At 39.6% G+C, this 24224-nt stretch overlaps 2 protein-coding genes across 4 annotated transcripts in view; both read right to left on the reverse strand.

The window, feature by feature from the left end:
- Window positions 1-24224, reverse strand: part of snphb (syntaphilin b) — a 1167912-nt gene that overhangs the window by 750352 nt on the left and 393336 nt on the right. The window lies entirely within an intron of this gene.
- The window catches only part of LOC103384741 (protein-glutamine gamma-glutamyltransferase 5-like), a 9472-nt gene continuing 3723 nt past the window's right edge, over window positions 18476-24224 (reverse strand). The window contains exons 6-16 of one of the 2 annotated variants that reach the window (XM_008318385.3): window positions 24014-24191; window positions 23790-23925; window positions 23360-23463; window positions 23022-23258; window positions 22827-22874; window positions 22615-22662; window positions 22395-22463; window positions 22098-22307; window positions 21851-22011; window positions 21231-21370; window positions 18476-20237 (exon numbers count right to left, since the gene is read on the reverse strand). In XM_008318385.3, the coding sequence (XP_008316607.1) occupies window positions 20081-20237; window positions 21231-21370; window positions 21851-22011; window positions 22098-22307; window positions 22395-22463; window positions 22615-22662; window positions 22827-22874; window positions 23022-23258; window positions 23360-23463; window positions 23790-23925; window positions 24014-24191 (1488 nt within the window). In that variant the 3' untranslated portion in view covers window positions 18476-20080. Of the gene's footprint in view, window positions 20238-21230; window positions 21371-21850; window positions 22012-22097; window positions 22311-22394; window positions 22464-22614; window positions 22663-22826; window positions 22875-23021; window positions 23259-23359; window positions 23464-23789; window positions 23926-24013; window positions 24192-24224 lie in introns of both variants that reach the window. The other variant, XM_008318384.3, reaches the window with a different exon arrangement.

A 24224-nucleotide genomic window follows, 5' to 3' on the forward strand; every position in this document is an offset into this window, starting at 1 on the left:
GGAGTTTATACAGCTTAGGTGGATGAGTTCAAATACTTTGTGACAACAATTCCACACAACTGTGAGGAAGCCTGAACTGGAAGGCGAAGAAAAATTAATTGGTTCAGAAAAACAGGTTGCTGTGACAAGTTGAGCCATAGATGAGTGGAAGCAGGCAGCAAAACACACGGTAGAATAGGACAAAGGAGAAGAAGAGTGGTGAGGAGCTTAATGTCTTTGTGTGTAGAACTAACACATTTAATAAAAAAAACCATCAGACAGTCATTTCTGTTTAATATAATATGTTTATTTCTGCTCCTTTTTTTTAGTTAGGTTGTGTGTGAATGCTGCTGTAAATGTGTCAAGAATCTTGGTGATTACGTGTGTGCGTATATTTTGTCGCTGTGAGGTAATGTATGGAGTGTGCGTATCTTATCACAGTCTTTTTCTGCTGTGACCGTGAGCGAGGTCACTGATCTGATGTTATGTGTTTTTCCTGTCCAAATTTAAATGACGATAACGGCAATCTGCCTTGTCCCTGTGACACCCATGAATCCAGACATCTCAATGGTAATCTGATGTGCACCATTTCAATAAGCACATTCATGCCTGTGTGGAACATGGCTGTCATCCATGGTCCGAGGATGTCTCGTCTCAGTGCCGTCTTTTTGCATTAGCCTCCTGTGTGTAAAATCCTGTCGCTGTTTGTTCCTTTATCAGCGCTGCCATCGCTTAACCCTAACCTTGTCTTTAGATAACATTGATTTTCCTGCTAGTGTTATTGCTATAAACCAGCTGCAAGGACACTAAATCAATGTCAGTGTCTCTTTTTTCCTCCCACTCTGACTCTGTTCCTGTGACGTTCTCCAAACGTAAGAGTTTTTTTTTCTGCGGAAAAGTCTCATTTTGTAGAGAGAAAAAAAAAACGCCTCAGTCTTTGCTCTGATGAAGTGAGCAGATTGGAAATGAGAAGGTTAATGAGATTTTCACAAAAGTGTCCATGGGCCGGTTGGAAGTCAGATTAAATTGACACACTCTGATTAAAATTAATTGACCCGTGAAATGAGTGTGTCTCACAACAGTTAAGGATTGATGGATATCACAGAGGGTTCAGGAGGGAAAGTGACTGAGAACGGACCCGCCCTGTTGAGGACAAATACTGTACGATGAGCAACAGTTCATCCTCTTTGTGAATGAAGAAGAAAGATTCTCAACATACACATTTGGATCTGGTATTGTCTTTTTTTTTTTTTTTTGATTTACAGTTATAGTCAGTATCTGTATAACTGCCTGTAAATATCATTAATAAAGATGTCTAACCCTTCTTCTTCAATATTGTAAAGATTTAATATTAAGACAGTTATCAGACATATCAGAGAGATTGTCTGCTTCTAGACTCCTGTCAACACGTTTCTCCAACACTTCTAACCAGGAGTCACACAGCATAAAGAGCTAAAGGGCTGAATTTTTAGATAATTTATGGCAAATTTTTCTTTAACAATATTTCCAGGTGTAGATATGCAGATCCAAGTATTGATGTCATTCCAGACAGTGATACAGAAAAATGTGGATTTATATGGAATGATGGTACTTTATGAATGCATATGCTCTAGACCAAGTTGTTTCAAATATTGATGACAGTAGAAAAAGAAGGACAGTCATTTGAGGTTATCTGAGGTGGTGAGTAATTGCTACAACTGTAATAAAATGTGTGGTCGAGTCACATTTGTAAAATGTCAGATTGACACTAACCAATATTGCCTTACAAATGAAACCATGGGCCCATTTATTCATGTGGAGTCACTAAAAAAAAAATACAACTTGTTAATATGCTGATTACCTTTTTCCCTCTTTTGCTCATCCATGACTTTGCATAAAAGGAAACGTAGCATGAAAATACAATTACTATGCAAATAAGTCACAGAGATGACAGCAGTGCCGAAAAACCCACAGTCACTATCACTGCAGCCAAATCTCAGCCATCAATTCAGGCGCAGCAATGATGTCATAAATTCAAGTAAGTGTTTTAAACTCTGTCTGAACTGAATCTCCGTCACACTTTGAAGTTTGAAGTAAAACTGATGTATAACAGGAAGACATTATTGGTAAATATCATACATCTCAATTTTTGTTTCCTCTTCTCCTTTCCTTACCTTTTTATCCTTCATCTACTTGTCTGAATTCTACTTTTCTGCTTTCCCTGCGTTGTCTACTCTCTCCTGATTTTCCTCGTTCTGTTTTATCACTTGCTCTTCCTTTCCCTCCATCTCTCCTGGCCTGACTGATGGTGTGCAGAGGTAAGACAGACGGGCGGAGGGTGAGAGATGGCCCCCGCCAGCCTCTGACACTGGGCCCGCATTCAGGCCGTGGAGATGATCGATGCTAAATCTAATTTTAAACAACCCCGGTTTAAAACTAGCAGACAGATGGAGTGCTGGGCCCCGCGTCTGGCAACACAGCTGGGGCAACCTGATAAGACCTGCGGTTCAGGTGTTATACTGCCGTTGTGTCGGTGTGTGCGTTTGTGTGTCTGAGTGTGTTGGCCTTCTTGACTGAAACAGCTTACTCTGCACAGTGGACATCTGTTAAAGGGGAGTTTGAGGACATCACTTTGGAGACCGCCACAATGATTCCTGCGTGCTTAAGGCTAAATCCATTAACATTCCCCAAATTAAACAGCAGAAGCAGTGGCAGATATGGTTTGGAGAAAAGTTCTCATAAATGACTAAAAAAAGCAGGGGTCTTAGACTCAACCTCCAGGTGGCTGATGAACACCCTGGACTGTGGGGGTCAGCACCACCGCAGCCTTTAAAGTCGACAGACTCAGAGAACTAGGAGTGTTCAGAATGCTTCATCAAAGATTATGTAGAATCATTTTTGCCTTGTGCTAGCTGCCAGACATCTGGCAATACTTCTTAGAACTCAACTTAACATTTGCTCCATTTGCTCAGGGAGCATGAAAACATGATAAAAATAAATCCTGTTTTTAATGAAACTGTCTGCGTTTTTACTTTTGAACTTTTTGCTCAGGTGTTGGCAGTGGATTTAACTGTTGACATACTGTTTTAGTCCATAGTTTTCCCAAGACAGAATCACAGAATTACCCTGACAAAGGAATTAGCTATAGACAGGTTGTTTCACTATAACTTATCCCTAGGACAGTGAAGGCGTTACTGCCTTTACTCTGATATTGTTGTGAAGGATAATGAAGGTCCTGTCTGTGAGTGCACAGACTGGTGCTCCTTCTGACAACCTGTTGTCTGGTGTTTTCATTTCCCGCAGCAGCTGACTCATGGTGTTTATATCCATTTCCTTTTGCTATAAAACAACAACATCTTTGGTTTTATAGTATCCTGTTTGCTGACCTGTCAGGATATAATAAAAAAAAACAACTCATTATGCTATGATATTTTCCCAGATGGTCAATTTAAATAAACTAAAATACAAAATGCAAATTAACGTTTGGTTAAACACCTGAACACTTAATGCCAGCTGTTGCACAATGATCCCACTGCCACAAGGTTTTAAGGACCGCCAGGACCCAAATCAAAAAGAATCTAAAAACAACAAAACAGGAGCAGCAGCAATAATAATAATTGTGATTATTAATAATCAACAGTACAAAATTCTTTCTCTATAATATATATGAAAGGTATAGAAAATGCAAGACAATAGGAGCATACAAGGCAGTAGCCAAAAACACGGGAGAGGGTTTATTTCAGTGGTTCCCAACCTTTTTTGACTTGTGACCCAATTCTGACATCATAAATTTCTGGCAAAGCATTAGTAGCTGTCATGTGATCACAGCCATCAGTCAAGCTGCACCAGCTCGAATATTTTGTCTGCTAAATTGTATTTGAACTTATATTTGCAGATTTTGTGCAGTGGATAATAATTACTTGAAAAAATATTCGTATCGACCCCATTTGAATTCCAGATGTCCCCATGTGGGGGCATGGCACCCAGGTTGAAAAACACTGGTTTCTACATTTTTAGGTATAGTGTGATTTGCCTATAAAAATTAGAACTGTTGCAACAGTGTTTAACCCTAAAATGTTAAGATGACCACACTAGGGACTTGTATTGTCCTGTCCTTTAAGAAGACTTCAGCTTCTAGTTAACATATTCTGGCCAACGAGTTCTTCCTGTAGCAGCTGTGACATTAACGCTGCAGTTTGCCTGCATTTCCGCTTTTTAGTGTTCGTAACTCAACCTGATGATGATTTATGGCCAACGGGGCCAGCTGATTAAATCAGTGAACAGAACGCCAGGTAGCATTACCCTGGCCATCACCACTTTATGTGGCGGTTGCATGGCAACAAGTACGTTCCCATCTGGCGGTTTGACGTTTGAACTGCCTCACTTTGTCTCACACTTCCTGTCTTATTTCAACTCACTGTTTCTTCTCTGTTCTGTATACACGCACAGGCTCCAGAGAACGGTAACCAGAGAGGAGCTCAATGGATCTAATCAATCTCCATGGATACCCCGCTGCAGAGCTGTTATTCTTTAAAGCTGAAAAAACGGAAGGGACGATCCATGAGACTGTTTAATGTAGTTTACATGGAAGGCTGGCCTGGTGCAAATTAAATGGAACAGGGAATGTTATTCCACCAAAGGCCATGTGATGACATTTTCAACAGTACGTTGCTATTTCTAATGAAAACGCATCATCTTTACCTTGAAATTCCAGGATTTAACTTTTTATCCTCCCAGTTCAGTATAAACCTTGAGCTCAGTTCAATAAAATGCATTCTTAATCATTGTTGATTAAATCTATACTCGGCTCCCAAACTGCAGCATTAGTGCATTTACTACAGCAACTGCAGATTGGACGAAATTGGTGCAATCACAAATAGAACGCTGCTCAATATTAAATGCATTCATTATACATTTTAAGCTAAAGCAGGAGCTTGACTCTAAAGAGCACTAGCGTGTCAGACAGCTAATATACCAGTTAAACAGCCTCCCTGAAGCCTGGGCGCTTGATGGTCTGTAAATTGTTGATCAGTGGCTTGGCACAGGTTGGGTAAATTGATTCCAGGAGATTCCTCCTGGAGCAAAGCTGTCTTCCACAACAGCCAACTATACACAGTCATGCATCAGAATGAGGTGGTGAGGAGGAGGGAGGGGAGAGAGACAGAGAGGCAACGGAGAGGTGGAGGCACAGGGAGAGAAAATGACAATACGGTAAAAATGTCAATGAGTCTCTGAATCAATGTGTTTCCTGCTAGAAAGCGGATATTCACGTGAGACAAGAGAAGGAGAGTGATGGGAAAAGAAGTATATGTGTGTCTGTGTGTTTAAATGAGTGGCTGTGCTCACCAAAAAGAGACAGTTGTGGAAATAAATCTATGCTAAAATGTGGGAAGATATCGTTTACTCTTCCAGATTTGAAGGAACCTCCCTTCTGTCAGTCAGTGACAAGACGGATGACACGTCTCCAACCACTGTCGATGTCTAAAAATAAGGCAGGTTAATGTTTGCCAACACCTTACAGAAATGTCCTGTAATTCTGTAATGTTGTCTAAACTTTGTCCAGACACTGTCTGGTATTAAACCAGGACTCATTTATCTGTGTGAGCCTGAAAAGAATTAAACAATAAAAGGCAAAACAATAAAAATCATGTTGACATGACAGTTCTTCACGTAATGGATATTTGAGACACCAAAAGTGAAAATACAGACAGATGGGCGTGTCTCTGTAAATTCACTTTTGCGCTTACAGTAAAAGTCATTCTGTATATTCTACAGTTCAGCTACAATTTCGATGTCAGAAGGTATCGGTCAATAATGTGTACTGCAGTGGTGTAGTATACACAGTATGGTATACATACACTCCTATTGGTACTGACTGTGTCTTCTAACCTAAGTTTTTTTCCTTATATTTTAAAAGAACATGTCAAATGGTAGGTTGTGACCCAGAAGTTGGAGCTACATCTAATAACCTCAAAAGAAGATACATTTATAATGAGCTCCTGAAAAAAACAAACATCCAAACACTCTAATTACAAATAAATGAAACTGGGAGTTGAAGCTGTTTGTTTTCCTCCAATTAAAAACTTAATGTGTAATTCTGATCGATTAAAATCTCAGGAAGCAGATTTGTTGTTTGTCCCTGAGTCTTTCTCTCATTTTCTCCCTCTCTCTCATATCCTCTCCGATAAAACCATAACAATAAAACACACCAATTAAAACCTCTGGACCTCTGGGACTCGTGGTCATTACCTGGCAAAGTTTCTGCAACAAACCAGAGACTAAATTCATCAAAGAAAAGTTTAGAATGTTATTTCTACCCCGCCAGTGTAATTTATCACATTTAGGGAGGCTGTCACTGGTTAAGTGGATTGCCAGTAATTGTGGCTGGACCAGCTCTAAGCAGAACCGACTACAGCGGCTCATCAGGGACAGACTGGTGAAATGAAGGCAAGCGATCTCTTTATCCCTGGGCAGAGAATTGAAGGTGGCAATCTCTCTTTCCTTTAACCCGCCCGTCTTCTCTCTCTAGTCTCTCTTTTCTTTCTTTCCTTTTCTTTTCTCTGGATTCTTTCTGTTGCCTGTGGGGTTGAGTTCCAGAGGAAAAATAAATGTACAGTTGCCATGCAGATGTTTTAGCCACTGTGTTAAGAGAGAAAAATGGATCTTATTGTGGTTATGTAGAGCAGCCTATACCTTCAGTACACTTGATAATCTATAATGTCACATTAAAGCCTGCTCATTCTTCTGTGCACTCATGTTTCTAAGTTATGTTAGTCCTACAGTAGGGGAAAATCACAATGAGAGTTTTTGCAAATCACAAAAGGTGTCACAAGAAGCACATTAAGTATGTAGTTCCTCTGGGGCTCAAACGCAGGAACTTTTTGCATGTAAAGCAGGTGTAAGGCAGGAGTGATAACCGCTACACTAAGGAACCACTAAAATGGTAGCAACTGCAATGGTCAGGAATCAAACCCAGGTCAACAGCAAGGGAGGCAGCTCTGCTAACCACTAAACCAACATCACTGTTACTCTGTGAACAGATTCACAAACATGTTTTCCTGCTACAAGTACAAGAACAGAGTCAAAAACTTCAAAAACAGATTTTTAATTATCATTCCCAAAGGCTCCAAACTTTACTAACTCCAACGACCACAGAAAGGTCTTTCAGGCATTTCAACACACACTGATTTTTTTCAGCTTTTCAAATTCTGAAATATTGGCAGCTATCAAATGTGAATGTAAACATGATGCTCTGCATCAGGCATTGCTCCACAGTAGCGCCATCTGTTTTTTGTTTTTCTTTTCCCAACATTGAGAAACATTTGAAAGGAACTGAATTTCAGTTCATGGAACTCTCTGAGTTCATCAGTTTGATTTAACATCATAGGCATCGGTGTTTCCTGTAGAAACTTGAATCATAAAAAAAAAAAATCCGGCGCTGAACCAGTTTTGGAAACAAGCGTCAAGTTTGAGTTTGAAGGTAAGAAAGGCAAATAAAACATTAGAAAGAGCATTTTAAAATTGAATTGTATACATGGAAGCAACTGGAATTAATAATTAAATTAAAGCATTAAAGCAAAAAAAAAAAAACCTAATCAGTCGAACCATATAACGGAAATTGCTCTGTACTTTAAAAAAACAGATGTGCAATCGCACGTAGAGTCCACTTTAGATCATAGTGACAGAAAGGCAGCCACGTTCAGAGCCAGTGTGGTTTGATGTAACTGCAGTGGTTAAAAAGGGAGCACAATATTCCCCTTAATGTGAGTTGGAAAGCACTAGAGGAGAAAATCATTTCATCATTCTGTCTGTGATGGTGTCAGTGGAGGGAGCAAGAGCTGACGAATACGTCTGTGTGTGTGTGTGTGTGTGTGTGTGAGAGAGACAGTCGTTTCAGTGGATCCACGGAGGATAAATGATTACCTCTGTTAAGATGGAGCTTTGAGCTGAGGAGACTGTGTGATGCAGGAATATTGAAGGCCCCGGTGTGAATCGACCAGAGTGCATCACATTCACCACCCACTCAGCCGGCATCCATAAAAACCTGTTAGCCATACACTGAGTGCACAGCAGCACCTTCTTTTTCTTTATTGAGTTGCAGAGTTTAATGCACAATTTACGCTTTCAGGGACTTGAAATTCTCCTCCGCGTTGGTCGTCAGCCTCCTGCAGCTAGAGAACATTACCTTCCACCAGAGAGGCAAAGAGCCGTGAAGAACTTTTACCTCTTTGTTAGTGGCAAATGAGTACTTATGCACTACTCACTATTACTTTACTGATGTACATGAGTACATGTTTAGTGAAGCCTTATCTTATAAGACACTATATCTCACACTATATCTTATAAGTATTATAATTATATCTTACAATTTATAAAATTTAAACATGTTAAAAGTGAGATCAAATGAATATAATCTTTTTAATCACAGGGCCCTACCTGTGGTGGAAGCTAACAGTGAAGGCCTATGCTGCTATATTCTAATGTTGGTCATCATGGTGGTACTCAGAGAGCTCAGTGTTTTCTCAGGTGGTACAGAGAATGAAAAGTTCACTGTTTTAGAATATTTAAATTTATGTCAGTAATCATCCTCCTCCACATCGGTGCTGTTGCAGGTGCTGTAATTGGATCTAATTAAATGTGAATACAGAGAATATGAGAGTCATCAGAGCTGAACTAACACAGGATGTGTGAAGGAGTGAAGTAAAACTATCACACGTTTTTTACCAAAACTTCATGGTGATAATTACAAGTTACTGTAAAAACACATTTTCTTTTTTGCAATTCCTTAATTGTTTAAAGTTTTCACTAATTACACCTTAGTCTCTTTGCTCTGCACAGCTAATGTGGCGTAGACTGTTAGCATGTTAGCAAAATACTAACAAAGAAAACATCTGTTTGAGACAAACTGAAGCATGGTAAAAATGTTTCAGGTTGGTTTATTAGAGAAAAAAGGTTAAATGTAAAGGCAAACAATGAGCTGTGATTGATATTAATTGGAAGCTAACGGCTACTCTAACAGGGTAATGGCTAATACTCGGTCAAAAGAGAGAGCTGTGATGAATAAGAGATTAAAAGATAATCAGAGCAAACTTTCTTTGATGAGAAAAGTTAAATAGATTTTTTTTAATCATTGCCAAGAAAAAAACAGTTAATAATTTCATGGGTTAAATCCACTGTGTAATTAAATTTTCTGGTGTTTTTCCAATTTTGGAGCAACAACAAAAGCCTGTCTCCTCCTTCATGTTACATGACACTAATTTTATAACCCACTGAATCTTCCTGCAGTGCACTCTCTTGCTTCACACACGTTTGACAAAAGACAGCAGCAGCAGTGAGGTCGCGGCAGGCGGGGGGAGGGGTGGAGCACGTTTGAAGACAGGACGGCGCTGAGTTGACACTCGTGAATACAGTTTATGAGAATTATTGGTGCTGTAATTACTTTCTCACTTTTGCATGTAGAACATGCTTCTTCACGCTGGACTGGGTTTATAAAGTCATCCATCATCGTCGTCACGCACTTGTCGTTACATTTTTAAAAGGTTCATATCCGGTATGTTCCAGTGGGGATATAATGTGCGTCGGCAGAGAGCTGTGGTGTGTGAAACACAATAAAACCACACAGTGGCCGACCTCCACTGTACACACATTTGGTATTTCATTCGGCTTTTCACATTGAACTCATATATGTGGAGTATTACTCATCACAGAAGGCGTATACAGTACACTCATTGTTGACGTGAATTCCTGGCTGCTAGTTTACATGCTGATGTGATCCTTCATCTTAGGTGACTCCTGTTGTCCGTCAGTGAATGTGAGACTTACAAGCATTTATATTTCACAAGTGTTTTTGTCAGGAAGCTTTTCATTGAACATTGTCCACTGACTACTGCAATAAACATGGTGAAATACACAGAGTTTGTAATGTATTTTTCTTTGTATTATGATTATGATTATTATTGTTATTATTATATAGTTATATATGTTGGGTGCAGACAGGACCCAAATGCAGTACCCAGGAGACAGAGTTCTGATGCAGAAGGTTTATTTAACATCTAAGATTAAGAGAACATTCATTTAAGTCCAAACTTAGACATAACTCAGCAAATCCAACAGCAAACAAGTAAAAAACGGAAGAAAAAACCAAAGAGAAGCACAACAGGAAGCACTAGGAAACAGACGTGGAATTAACAACATGGAGAAAACACAACCAGGACAGCCAGGAACCACAAGAACAGCAGGAACCATAATCACACGACAACAATTAAATCCCACCCAGCACCAACAGCAGGCCAACACGCTGCACATACTATATGGAATATATGTAAATATTTTGTATTCATCCAGTAAACGTTCCCCTAACAGTGGAACTTTCCGCAGCACTGACTAGGCCCTTTGAATCTGCAAACTAAAATTCTCCCTCCAGCAGCTCTGTCAGGAGACTCAGCCTCCAGCAGCTACTTCCTGTCTGCTGTGCTGTTCCTGCCAGCCACAGCAGACACTTCTATTTATGGAGCTGTGGAAAAATGCCACTAAAGAAACCCACTATTCAACATGGAACTCACTGCATGGTGATGAAAAGTTCAATTTAATCAATCTGCGATCACTTCAAGTCCATAAAGATGGTGCGGTGCCTCGTCCACTGCCCCACGCCACCGCTGTGGTCAAACATGGAGAGGGTTTAGTCTGAAGGCAAAGGAAAGTCCGGCACATTCTGTCTTTAACCATTTGAGCTACAGCGCACTGTAGGTGAACTGCACAGGTGGTTAGTATGTTTGCCTTACAGCAAGAATGTCAGAGGTTCAATTCCCTTGTGCTAGAGAGTGAATGAGTGAATGTGACTCAGTGTGCCCCCACAAATACAATTAAAATATATATTTGACTGCAGCATCCACACCCATCACTGCCTATGTGATTAAACTATTTCATAAAACTAAATCCAATTGTCTGCTCTTCATCTTCATCATATATAAACCACCGGCCTGTCACCTCAGCTGACCGTCCCTTTGTCTGTATATGAATGAAGTTTAATTCTATCTGGTTTGGTGATCTTTGGCAGAAAATTAAACTTTACTCTCTCTCTCTCTCTCTTTCTCTCTCTCTCTCTGTCTTTCCGCTCACTCGCTGCTATCGAAATGCGTGCAGCGTGAAATTAAAGCCGGTGCATTTCTGACTCTGAAATAAATGTATGCTTCTGATGAGTTTGGATTTGGTCCAACGCTGTGAGATTAAAACACACCTTTACTCCCATTTTCCCTTCATGCTGGAATTAACTACTGCCTATTATTGTTTGGGAAACAGGAATCTTTTTTCAGGGAATGTGACACAGGAGACAGGTGATGAGGTTTTCACCGTTATTCTGACCAGTTATTAACTCTTTTTTCTACAGTTTTAATTAATTTTCTCACAGGTTTTTAGAGAACCTGATGAAAGGAAAATCTAGTTTCCAGACACACAAAGGAAAAAGCTAAGTGTAAAAAAAAAAAAAAAAGTAAGAATTTTCTGCATTTATAATCAAAGACTTTTGGCTTGTTTTTCTCTAAATTGGCCAAAGAATATTTGACACTCAGTTGTTGTGGTTTTAAGGGTTTATTTAATAAACCTAGCTACTTATTTAGCTTTCAGCAACAGCTCGGGGTTAAAAGTGTGCATGACCCTCCCTCACTGCCTCTGATTGGCCGGTTCTAGTGACCTTTGTTGGTTATGTATTTTTGTCTCCTTCGCAGTTCTGTAAACACAGGCAAGACTGTCAAACAAAATAGAGGAAGGAACTGAAGATAAAAAACAGACAGTAAGTAAAATATGGAAGACAGTATAACAAAGACCTAGATTCGACCTCAGGTGAGGAATGAGTTACGTACGCCAACAACATCAAGAAATAGTGAAATAACAGGGCTCTTTGTTGTTCTCCACTATGAGGCCTCGAGGGTGGGTCTACAGCTTGGTTTTTTTGTAGATGTTGTTGCTTGTTTTGCTCTGGAGATCTGGTAACACTTTACATGTGGTTTCAAGGATGTTTGGCAAGAACCTAATTTGATCCTACACTAAAGTTGCCTCTGTCAAAAACATCAATATGCCAAATCTCCTTCTTCTTTTTTCAGCTGTTCCCTTCAGGGCTCTCCACAGCAGACATCTGTCTCCATCTCATCCTGATTTTACACCAACTATTTCCATGTCTTCTTCTACAACTTCCTCTTCTCCTGCCTGGAAACTCTACAATCCTTCATCCAATATATTGACCATCTCTCCTCAACACATGTCCAAACCATCTCAACGTCATAACTCTAACTTTATCTCCAAGCTTCAATAGGCCAAATCAATAATAACAACAATAAGAATAATAAAGTGATGTAGACAGGGCCCTACCAAACGTTGATTCAGTCGTAGCTGTGGCTTCAAAGCTCTACAATTTTTTAAATACTGTTGTTGATAAATGTATATACAATCACAAATCAATCACAAATCACCAATTTTCTCACTGTGGGGCAAATAAATTATTTGCTTTCTCATGCCCCCGCTGCAGTGGCTCTGAGCCCTCCAGGGGTCCCACTCCTCATTTTGGGAAAAACTGAGCAAAAATGAGATCTTTGAAAAATGTGAAAGATCACCACAATCAGTTGCAACATTGTCATCATTTTTATTCTGAGTAAACAAGTTCTTAGGAAGATTTATTTTTATTATTTTATAAATCTCAGTTTCCCTGAACCTGAACCAAGCCCCACTTTATAAAGGTGAACAGAGTGGAGCGGTTTTCTGTTCATTTCATTGTCATTATTGTTCAGTGGGAAAATAGCCATTTGTCACCAGTTTTTCCTGCCTTCATTCATGTAGAAAATATTACCCTGGGACCACCATCCTCTGAGGGTAAGGGGGTGAAACTGTATTTAAAATGTGAGTTTATTTCCCCCTTAAATCTTCGATGATTATTCCTCACACAGCAGTGTGGGGGTAATGATTCACTCAACGGACCATTTCTCTCCTGGCCGCGGTTGTCCCTGGTTCGTCTCATTAATCAACCAGCGCTCTAATTGACTGATTAAGTCACTTCTACAAAAGCCAAAAATGGCCGACTGACTCATTAAAGCAACATAGAATGACGGCAAAATGGCCGACCGTCATCCATATCTCTGACTTTTATGGTCAGCGAGGGCTTTTTCTCTCACTTTAGTGGAGGACTATGCTCACGGTGACTAAGTGATGGAGCTGATGATGATAAAACTACACCAGAGGTTTATTTCATGCACTTAGTAACTGGTGTCATGGCAACGATGAGGAAGCTAAGAAGAATGTTTCACCTTTAACTATAGCTGCCTCTTCTATCTACTGGAAATGAATTGTTACAAATCGCATTTCCACATTTTATTATAGTTTGTTTTTTGTTAAACTTTGTTTAACACTGGGTAGTTCCTGCTCACAGCTGTTTGTCTTTGTCATCTGTTGTTACAAAAACAAGTCTCATTATATTCAGGTCCAACACCAACTATAATAATTTACATTTGGTGTTCTTTTGCCTCCAAATATTCTGTCAACTGTGTATAAAAAAAAAAAGAAACCATGGGTGACCTATGCTTCACTGATAAAATTGGGATGTTTTTATGGCTCTCAGTTCCTTAGTGAGGAAGAATTTGTCATACAACTCCCAGGCTTTAACCAAAATCCTCAGACGATAATATGGAGAAAATGTGTTTACAGTGGGCTGCCAAGAGCCTGCACTAGAACCTGCTGGGGCCCATCCATTTGTATTAGAACGCCCTGTGGAATTTTGTCCACGGGAAAACTCTGTGACCAGGGACATCCATCTGCACGGTGCTAATGAGGCAGCGCTGGGTTTGTGACCGGTGGTCACAGTGAGAGGCTCACAGGATGCAGAAACACTTCAGGATTAAAGTCCTGCTCAGGTGCAACACAGAGGAGTGTTTGTGTTTTTTTACTGCTTCACACTCAAATGTCTGTCCTGAAATGTCTTGCACTTTAACACCATTGCATTTTTCCATATAATATGTGAATATACACTTATTAAAAATAAACAGTCTGGGTCATCAAGTACAGCGTTTGCTACTACAGATAAAAAAAGTAAAAAAGTTAGGTTGTCTGTAAATGGCCATCACTGCTACAGAGATCACTTCAAAACATTGCAGTTTTTGGTTTAACATCATAAAACTGATAACGAGAGAAATATTTAGGAATCTTAAAAACTAAAATGAAACTGTCAAAATAGGAACTTAAACATCTGTATGTACGGTAGGAGTGAGTTGAGACTTTTCATTTTAATTAGAATATGGGCAAAGCCTTTTGCTTAAAAGCTAATGGTTAAGCAAAAATATATTATTAGCTAAATATTAGCCAAAGAAAATGTAAAGAAAAGCTAAAATAAATGAGATGACTGAAAGTTTGAGAAACAAAAATCCAAAACAACAATTTAGCAGAAAACTAAAATAGCTCAAATAAAAGAATAGTAATTATACACACACCATATACAGTATAATAAACTATAGAGAAAACAGAAAAATATAAATGACATCTGAAGTGTTTTTGAAGTTAGCCCAAAAATAAATAAATAAATAAAAATTAATTTTTCAGAAAGCATTGAGAAACAGTGAAAATTAGTCAAATGAAAATATTAAGCATTGTGTCATGTTTTGTGAACGAGGGGAACAGGCAGGACCCAAGTGTAGCACTGAAGAGACAATAAGGAGCAAATAGAACCAAAAACTCAGTGGGCAGCAGGACCAGGCAGGAACAAGGAACACAGAACCAGAACCAGAACCAGGACCAGGATGGAGAGAGGTATATATACCCAGGGCACCAGGTGACAGGAGTGAGGTGAGGGTGATGACACTGATTATCTTCACACAGCAGACACAGCAGGATGGAGAGTTCAAAGTTAGCCAGAAAGACCAAAAAGGAAATAGTTAGAATAACCTGGTCCAGACAGGAGTAGACATATGCTTTAACACTGCTGAAGGATATTTAAATATTGGACAAATTTGCCCTGAAAAAAAAATGCACGTTCTAAACGTCTGGTGCTCAATGAAACTCATTCTGAATAAGAAGACATCTGTTCCAACCCTTCAGTAAGAACCAGGTGTGGACACCGCAGGCGCCTGACAGGAAACAGAGAAAGTGTTCACATGTGTAAATAAGATGCAGAAATGCAAATGAACGGCGTCGAGATGCTCGGCACATACAGACGCTGCGCCTGCAGAGCTGCAGCACAGCGTCCATCAGTCGGACGGACCAGTGTAGCAGGAGTTCTGACCACGCAGTAAACAAACAACCCAGGCTGACCGCTGTAACTCAGAGAGGGAGAGAGCAGCATTAGCCAGTGCTGCAAATGAGCTATTACACCAATGACCTTGAGGACAAACTCATTACCCAGTGACAATAGACAGCAGACAGAAGCTGGATTCATTATCATAATTATCAGCGGCGCTGCTTTATTGCAGCTCGCTGGGGTTGCTTGTTGAGGTGCATGCAAGTGTGTCCGTTTGTGCTGGTGTGTGTGTGTGTGTGTGGAACACAGAACAGTACCATCAGTTACAGACCATTAAAGCGATTAAAGAAAAAAAAAACCTTGGCCACTTAGCTGGCCTGGAGCATTCATCTACGATTCTCTGGTTTATATGGTTTGTTGCTGTAATAAGGAAATCTGTCCTTTCAGAGAAGATTCCCTCCTGGTCATCTTCCATATTTTGTATATATCATTACTGGCCACTTCATTAGGTGCACCTTTGAACTGTTTTTAATGCTTATCCAATAGGCCCACAGTATGGGTGTGACGTCATTAATAAAAGCTGAGGTTGAACCTGGTGCTGTTGTTAACATTGACTATTCTTCTCTCTTCCACATCCTGTGTATATACTGTGTATATACTGTATATTCTCACTCAGCTGTTCTTTTGTTAATGTCTCCAACTCACACGATATCAGTACAAATGTATGTATTCCTAAATTTGATCATAGTCTTACACTCCGTTTCAGGACAATAGAACCGTAATAAACGGCTGTGTGACCATGCATCAGATTCCAGATCCATTCCTAATCTTTCGGACGGATCATTAGAACGCCACATCTCGAGCGGTTCTCACAGGTGGGAGAATGGACGAGCACGTCGGCGCTCTGCAGCTGTTCCATTTGATTACAAATATCCATCACCTAATGCTCATCCATCCGTCTGTTTGCAGGAACTTTACAAACGTCCGACCATGAGGGTCAAGATTGGCATCACCAACAGGAGAGCAGGAAATATTCAACAGAAGTCTGGTGACTGGATCAGGAACTTCTGCCCATCACATGGACCAAATGATTTCCACCACCATTATGTTTAAAAGGAATTCTAAATATTAAAATGAATCTATTAAAGACCATAGCCAGGTCAGCTGTTGGTTTAAAAACTATTTTTTACACCTCACTTTTACACTTTTAAGTGATGTGTAAACTAAATTGTGTGTAAGCCAAACACACAGCTGACCATCTTCCTCGTTAGACACATCTAACATAAACTAAACCTTTAATAGTAATATTAGTCACATCTTTTCTGAGTATATATCCAGTATTATGTTAACAGCACAGCTAACAAAACATTGCATCTCACTCAAACTGTGGGGAGTAAAGTCAGCTTTAAAAAGAAAGATTTGGGATTTTGGTATTTCATCTACAGCAATAAAGCCTGGAGCCTCCAGCACCGAGAGATCTGTTTATAGACCAAAGAAAAAACATCTTCTGATGGTCAGGAGATTTCCTTTGATTCTCTTCTTTTCAGACTCTGTGTTGGCCGGATATCATGGGAATCAAAAATCCTTTTTGGCCACTTCAGTTCCTTTTCATTTCTGCCATGCTTTATCGCATCAAGCCATATTGTTCAGCTTAAAAAGATCTGAAGCAGCGGCAGCTAAATCTGGAAACCTGGAAGACACTACTGAATCCACTGTAGGAGACTGACTAAGGAATTAAAGAGCAAAAGAACAGGGTTGGAGAACAGGAAAATAAAAAAAGGAAACAAATAAATGAACAAAGAACAGATGGGTGAGAGGGAAAGAAACCATCATGTTATAAAAAGAAGGTATAGAAGAGAGAAACAAGTCTGGAATTAAAGAAAGAAAGAATGAAGAAGATGGACAGAAAGAGAGAAGGATTTACAGATAGAGGAAGCCAGAAGGAAAGGTGGATGAGGCGAGGGAAGGCTGTAAAGAGTGAGGGATGCTGAGGAGGAGACCGTCACAGGGAACCATTAATAATTTATGATGGCTTCAGCTTTTCAAAGCAGCTCCGCGGTCCCGCTCTATGCTTTCCCCTGACGTTTAATTTGTCTGAAAATCAGGGAGCGTGGAGTCTGATTATCGCCTCCGTCTGCCAATGCCTTCGCCTCAATCTCCCTGACACCCAGGTAGGATCACAAGCTGCTCTGCACGCACTCCAGCCTGGGATGGTTAACCCTCATCTGTAGGCTGCACCCTGCACACGAGACGTACAGGCTGAGGCGTCTCAGAAACCTGTCACAACTGCCTGAAATCCCAGGTCCAACCCACTTGATTTGTGCTAAAATATTCTATATTTAAGGCCATTATATTGACACAGAGTCATGGGAGATGTCACAGTGAAAGAGCCCTCGTCCCAGATCTGTCCGTGGGAGCTTGTGTTCATACAGGTACAGAGACAATCTGACTTTCCAGTGTCTCCTTAACATCATTTTTTTAACTATCATTATTGATGTCATCTTCACTACAGAGCAAAGACTGGAGACAGGAACGTGAACTGAACCAGGAAGATCTTGGATTGATGGACTAGTCACATGTTGTATAACAGTCTCTACACTGATATAAACAGCTATGAATTAATATGTTCTTGGACTTGACTCATTTGTAGAGGTGTGACCGGAGATGTTTTAGTAAGTTAACTTTAACAGTAAGTTAACTATTTTAATCACTCATGTTTTCTTTCCGTTTCTTATATCCAGGAGCCAATTGTGGCCTGTGGTCAAATTTCCTGTGACACGAGTTTCCAAGTACGAGTAAAATATAAGATCCTTATTCAGTTCCCCCAATTGGATTGAATTAGAAACCCGTTTGAATACTTAAGTGTTTATTGCCCGTAAGTCATTAATTAGAACAGTGGTTCTCAAACTGGGGTGCACATAACAATGGTGGTACGTGGGTTCCCTCTAGTGACGTGCAGGGGAATCTGATTCCCGTTAGGATAAGGTGAGTCACTTTTGTTAAATACAGCTGTTATATCTTCTGGTGTGTCTACCAGCTGTAGAGCTACGTTCATGGTAAAGTGTAGCTATGGCTCATAAACAGGACACAATTCTCTTCTGATACTGTGCTAAGCTGAACAGGGGAGGGTGGTGGAGAGACAAATATTTTCGAAGGTGGCAGCAGAGCCAGAAATTCAAGAACCACTGTTTTAGATGTTATTGAATGATCCATCCATCTATCCATCCATCCATCCATCTATCCATCCATCCATCCATTTTCATCCGCTTATCTGTTACCGGGTCACGGGGGTTATTGAATGATAAACAGTAATACTAGTTACTTTTTAATAAAATATTTCATTTTTCATTCATGCTGACTAGGAAAGCTATTAAAAAAACGAAGATTAGTGACAGGAGAATAAATACACCTTCATAAATAAATACACCAATAAAACTCGGTCACTTATTAAACAAGTACACCGGAAATAAAGTCCCACGCAGGAAGTGCTTCACTAATTTTAGAAACAAAATTAAAAAGGGGTGATAGGAAAATGAAACGCCTCACACGGTTAATATCTCGAGTTATCTTTCTTTGTGAAGGGTTAATTGTCTTCATGAGCGGACACTGAAAATGATTGACGACAACTGCAGGGACCGTTAAATAACGTCATGTTCTAATGAAATAGACCTGCGACTAGTTATTTTGAACATCAAAGTGCAATAAACGGTTTTACTGGTGCTATGAATCTGGAGGAAACACTGCAATTTCACAGACACGCACACAAAATAACAAAACAGGTCGAAAGGCTGGAGTTGATTTGAAAGGTACGTTCTAGGGTTGATGGTCATATATTGCCACCTAGTGGTATTTTGTGCCAAAATGAAATTTCACACTGGATGTTTTACTAGCCATTTAATTTGAACTAATTCTACACGTGCATATATAAACAAAAACCCAAAGCTAACACATACATTTTTGCTAATAGTATTACGTGTATGACGTCACAGAGTTTGTGCAGATTCTGAATTCCAACTGTGTCTTCCAAGACAGGAATAAACATGTTTCATTTATATACACAGAACTGTGAATGTTAAATACAAACCAGACAAGCAGGAAAGCCAAGCATTTAGGAAACCACACAGGTCACTGCAGGGTGAATTCTTCGAGAGGAACCGACACAGAGAGTAGTATTAACCAGGGAAGTCTTTTCAAAATACAATGACAGGAACACCGCAAAATAAAAAGCACAAAACGCCAAGAAAAGAAAAATAAACAAAGGCTAAAAAGATAAATGCAATGAATTAAGTTAATGCAAATAGGGGTATACATATATCAAATCTTTTTCCTTTACAAAAAAAATACAATTTCTAAAAATAAGAAAAAGTCTGGAGGTTTGGCATAAACAGTAGACTGGTCTTCAGATGAGAAATCCAACAATTTGGTCACATAATTCATAGTTTCTGTTACTACTACAACCTGTACTAATAGGTTTTTACATCACTGTGGAGGAAAAAACTGTTCTTTATTAAGCAGTTAGGTTTGATTTTTAATTTAAAAACCCTACACCATCAGCTGACATTTGATACCTACTTTTTTATATATATCCAAAAACAAAGCAGTTATTTTCAAATTTCCTTCTTCTGCATTCTTTTGATTCACAACAAGTTTGGGCAGAACACGACACATTAAATTACTGACAAAGATAAGCACACAGACACACAGACACAACCAGACAGAGAGACACACGCAATGCAGCAACAGCTACTGATGCACTCTTATATAATCTGATATAAAATAAATCAGACACATTCAACAGCTGTCCTGTGTAATTTCATTGACTGCAATGTAAAAGGAATGAGAAGAAAAGTGAGATTCACAACACCAAATGAATATAGTAGAAACATCTTGTAATGTCACACTGAGCGTTTCCTATGAGGCATTGACAGTGACCTTATGGAAGCTTCTGGAAACAGCTGTGGGATTATTACTGTGTGAGAAGGTGGCCATGAGTACTTTAGTGCCTGGAGACGTGGCCATGAGGGACACCTTCTTCTCAATCTTCTCATATTGATTTAGACTAGACATTCTGTGCAAAAGACAGAAAGTGGGAAAAAAAAGTCCATGATGTGAACGATTTCTTTTGCTAGGTCATAAAAAGGTTCCATAAAATATCATAAATCACAATAAAAAGACAGCAATATTGAACGAGGAATACAGTAAAAATTAATCAAAAACTATGATTCGATATTACTAATAATACAACACAACAGTGCACAAGTATGACAGTTAATTAGCCATAAGTAATTACACAACCAGCCAATGTCGACGCTACACACTCCCAAAAAACTCACTTTCTGTTTTTTTGTGACCAGAACACAAACACCAAAGCAGTTTTAGACCCTTTTTGTTTACCCTGATGATTTATCACACTTCAATATTTTTTACCTACCTCTGCTCTAGTTCTCTCTAAGGTAAGACTTATTTGTTTTATCTGAGCTAATAAAGTGCCCCTGGGTTTTGAGGAGATAAAATTAGAGCAGCAGATATAACCAAAGTAGAGGGAGTTCAAAACAAAACAAAAACTACAGCTCACAAAAAGTGTGCCACTAAATATCTTCCATATTAACTTATATTCTTGTTGTAGAGTTTAATCAAAAGTGTTATCCACCAATACATTTATAAAAATTAAAAAAAATAGTAAAACATTTAGCATTTAGCCATATATAGCGGCTAACTTTGCCTAAATCAATCCAATGCAGTTGCAGTAGAGACTGACATAAACCTGTAGAGATGTCTCTGTGAGTGACATTTTTTAAATAATTGAAACAAAGAACATCATCCATCATAAGGACCATACCTTTGGCTAACAACATCTGTTTGTCTGCCAACACATTGTAATAACCATCAGAATCAGACACACACCCTTTTTATCCTGACCCGTCAGACTGATCATCAATCAGATACGGCTGTCACTGCACGGAGACATCCGCTGACCGCATTCTTCACATTGCATTCCTCAGACACCAATGTCGCAATGTGTCTTCAACAGTAAACATGAATGTGTGGTGTCACGGTTTACCTGGCTTCACAGCTGCCCTTCAACAATCCAAATCCTTCCACTTTGAGAACAGCTCCAGTCAGAGTTGTATTGAACCTGTTGGTGAAAGTCAGTTTGGCTGAGTACTGTCTGTTCACTACAATGCTGTCTCCTCCCTCGATCTGTGGAAGAGCAGGTGAGAAGGTCAGATATAATAGAGAGATCATTACAGAGACAAGGGGAGTTTGGCTAAGGTGAGGTAAAAGAGAAGGGATGGTCACAGCCCTCAATGACAGTTCAGCATAACAACAGCCAAAACTTTTCTAAAAATTGTCACAAAAGCAGCTGGAAGTTTCTAAAAGCTTTTTAGGCCTAAGACTTTAGCCAGAAATGTGGTATGGATCTATAACTATGTGGGAAGTTATATTTAAAAAAGCTCAAAGTGAGACAAAAATATAACAAAATAACAAAACATTTGCCAATTGTTTTAATGATAATGTCCAAAACTTACACAGATATACGTATGAGAAAAAGGTTTTTAACTTTTAAGGGTAAAACTTAATCACAAATATAGCAACAATAATGAAGAACTTGCTGAAGAAGTTATGATTTGGTCTAAAAAAAACCAACAAAAAAACAACGCCTGAAGCCAGTATTTGTACCTCAACATCTATCTTGGGTGAGCTGAGGTTGAACTCCTGAATCTCCAGGACTCTTTCTTCAGTCACTGTGTCCTTCATCACCACTGCAAGATTCACAATGCCATCAGCAGCCACAGCCGACTCGTACTCAGACAGAGGGATGGTGTGACGCACTGCCAGCGCTGCAGAGGAGCAGGTAAAGACATGACAGCTGTTTTGAACAATAAAATCAGATCAAATGGACACACCAGTGTCCAGAGCATCTTACATTCCAGGGGCTGGAGGTATAGCTCCTTGTATGTTTTCCAAAAGCTCTCCTTTGGATTGCTGTTGTACTCTTTAACCTGAGCATTAACATGTTCCATCAGGGCCCTGGGTCTAGTGGTGGTGTTTTTGACCATTACACACAGTCGAATGCTGTCTCCCACTGTTGGCTTCCCTTCTATTTTGATGGACACCTCCAGATTAGATGCAGCTTCTACTGGAGATAAAGGCAGACAAAATACTCTTGGTTTAAACTTCTCAACTGACTGATAGAGAAAAAAAAAATAATAGTGAACCCCACCATCTCCTGCTTCCCCTCTTCCACTGCCTTCATTGTGCACCATAGCTCTTGATGCATAACACATTAAAGCTGTAAAGAAAAATGATGTTACCCACCATTAGTATGATTCAAAAAATAGCAAAAATTCTGATTTGAATATTTTCCCTGCAGATTTCTCAGTGCAGTTACACAGCCAATGAAAACCCAGCTCTTTTACAGGATGCTAAGTCTGAAAGCTCACCATCTCCTCCATTGGACCATGAAGATCGCATCAGCCTGGCGCTGGGTTCTAAAAAAAAAAGAAAACTTCCTGTTACTTCCTGTGTGTATTTTAAAAGTAGAACTTAACTGAAGTCATATTTGTGAAAGAGACAGAACAACAGGCTGCAGGATAATCATGAAACATTAGAACATGTTTATTATAATAATACTAAATATTTAATACTTAAGCACCTCCTCTTCCATTATATTCACACCTCATAGATCTCATCTGGCCATATTCTGTAAAGATAAGATTTTGTTTTGTTAAAGTTACCGCATAAAATAGTTAGACATTAAGACTTTTTTATGTTTCATGATGAAGGTATGTACAGTATCTCCCACTGACGGTCACAGGCATAAATATCAGAATCTCTCACTCTCTCTTACTCTTCATCTTGTAACTGTTGGTTAGATTCTCAGGCTTGTCTGTGCCGATGCCTTTAGTGTAGATGAGGGCTCCTACACACTCACTGTCCACCTTCCTGCCCACCACTAGCCCATTACGCACAATCAAACGGATGACATCAGCATCAACAGAGGCATAGATGAAGGGGGCGTCATACGGGGCTTTGAGGCAGCGCTGCTGAATGGCAGCTACAGGGCAGGGGCCGCAGACGTAAATACCTGGAGGGAGAAATGATGACTTCTTGTTTTTGCATCAGAGTTTTAGACATTTACAGAAGAATAAATTAGTTTTCATTAAACTGTTCAGTGCAGCCACCCACCAGCACTCTTCTCCTGGGGGGTGGGATCCACAACCTGCCATCCGTCAAACATTTCACCAAGATCTGGTCTTTTCATCCAGCTCTCCACCCACACATGGAAGTTCCTGCAGCACACATGGGAACAAATACACACAAAACACACACAAAAACACACACACATACAGAGAATATTAAAATGTTACAGATTATTATTACAGACACAAACCATTTCCTATTAAACTTACGCAGCTTTTTAAACAAACAACACAAGATGTTGATGAATCATCTGTTTTTAAATTAAAAAAAATAAAATTATCTGATCCGAACTACGTCATTTACTATATATAAAAAAAATAAAAATAAATACACAGGCCAAATGCAAACATTCCATATCTCAATAAGACTAAAATAAAAGGAGGTGAGGAGGAGGGGATGAGGAGGTGACCCAGACCAAATGCTGTCCTTTGACAGGTTCAACTTCTCCCCTGTGGTCGAGTAAACCTCTTCAATTTGTGTGTTAGCATTTCCGTCATGACCTGCGTTAAAGACCGTCACCACCCTGGAGGGAATCCCCAGAACTCTCATCACTGAAAAAACAAAACAAAAGAGTACCTCTTCAAACACATACTCTGATACCAACAACACAACAAAACACTCATGCTGAGTGCTGAGTACCTGTGCAGAGGACAGAGGCAAACACCCAGCACTGGCCGTATCGCACAGGCCTACAGTTGGACGAGACCCACTGGTGGAGGATGTCGGCACTGCCACTCCACTCTGTGGGTTTAACTCCACCATCAAAGGTGCCCGACCACTTCCCCTGTAGAATCCCTAAGTCATCATCACAGTTGACCTGTAGGAGCAGAAGGGTGAGACACAACAATGA

Source organism: Cynoglossus semilaevis, chromosome 10, assembly GCF_000523025.1.
Source record: "Cynoglossus semilaevis isolate Cse_v1.0 chromosome 10, Cse_v1.0, whole genome shotgun sequence".
NCBI classification, from domain to species: domain Eukaryota; kingdom Metazoa; phylum Chordata; class Actinopteri; order Pleuronectiformes; family Cynoglossidae; genus Cynoglossus; species Cynoglossus semilaevis.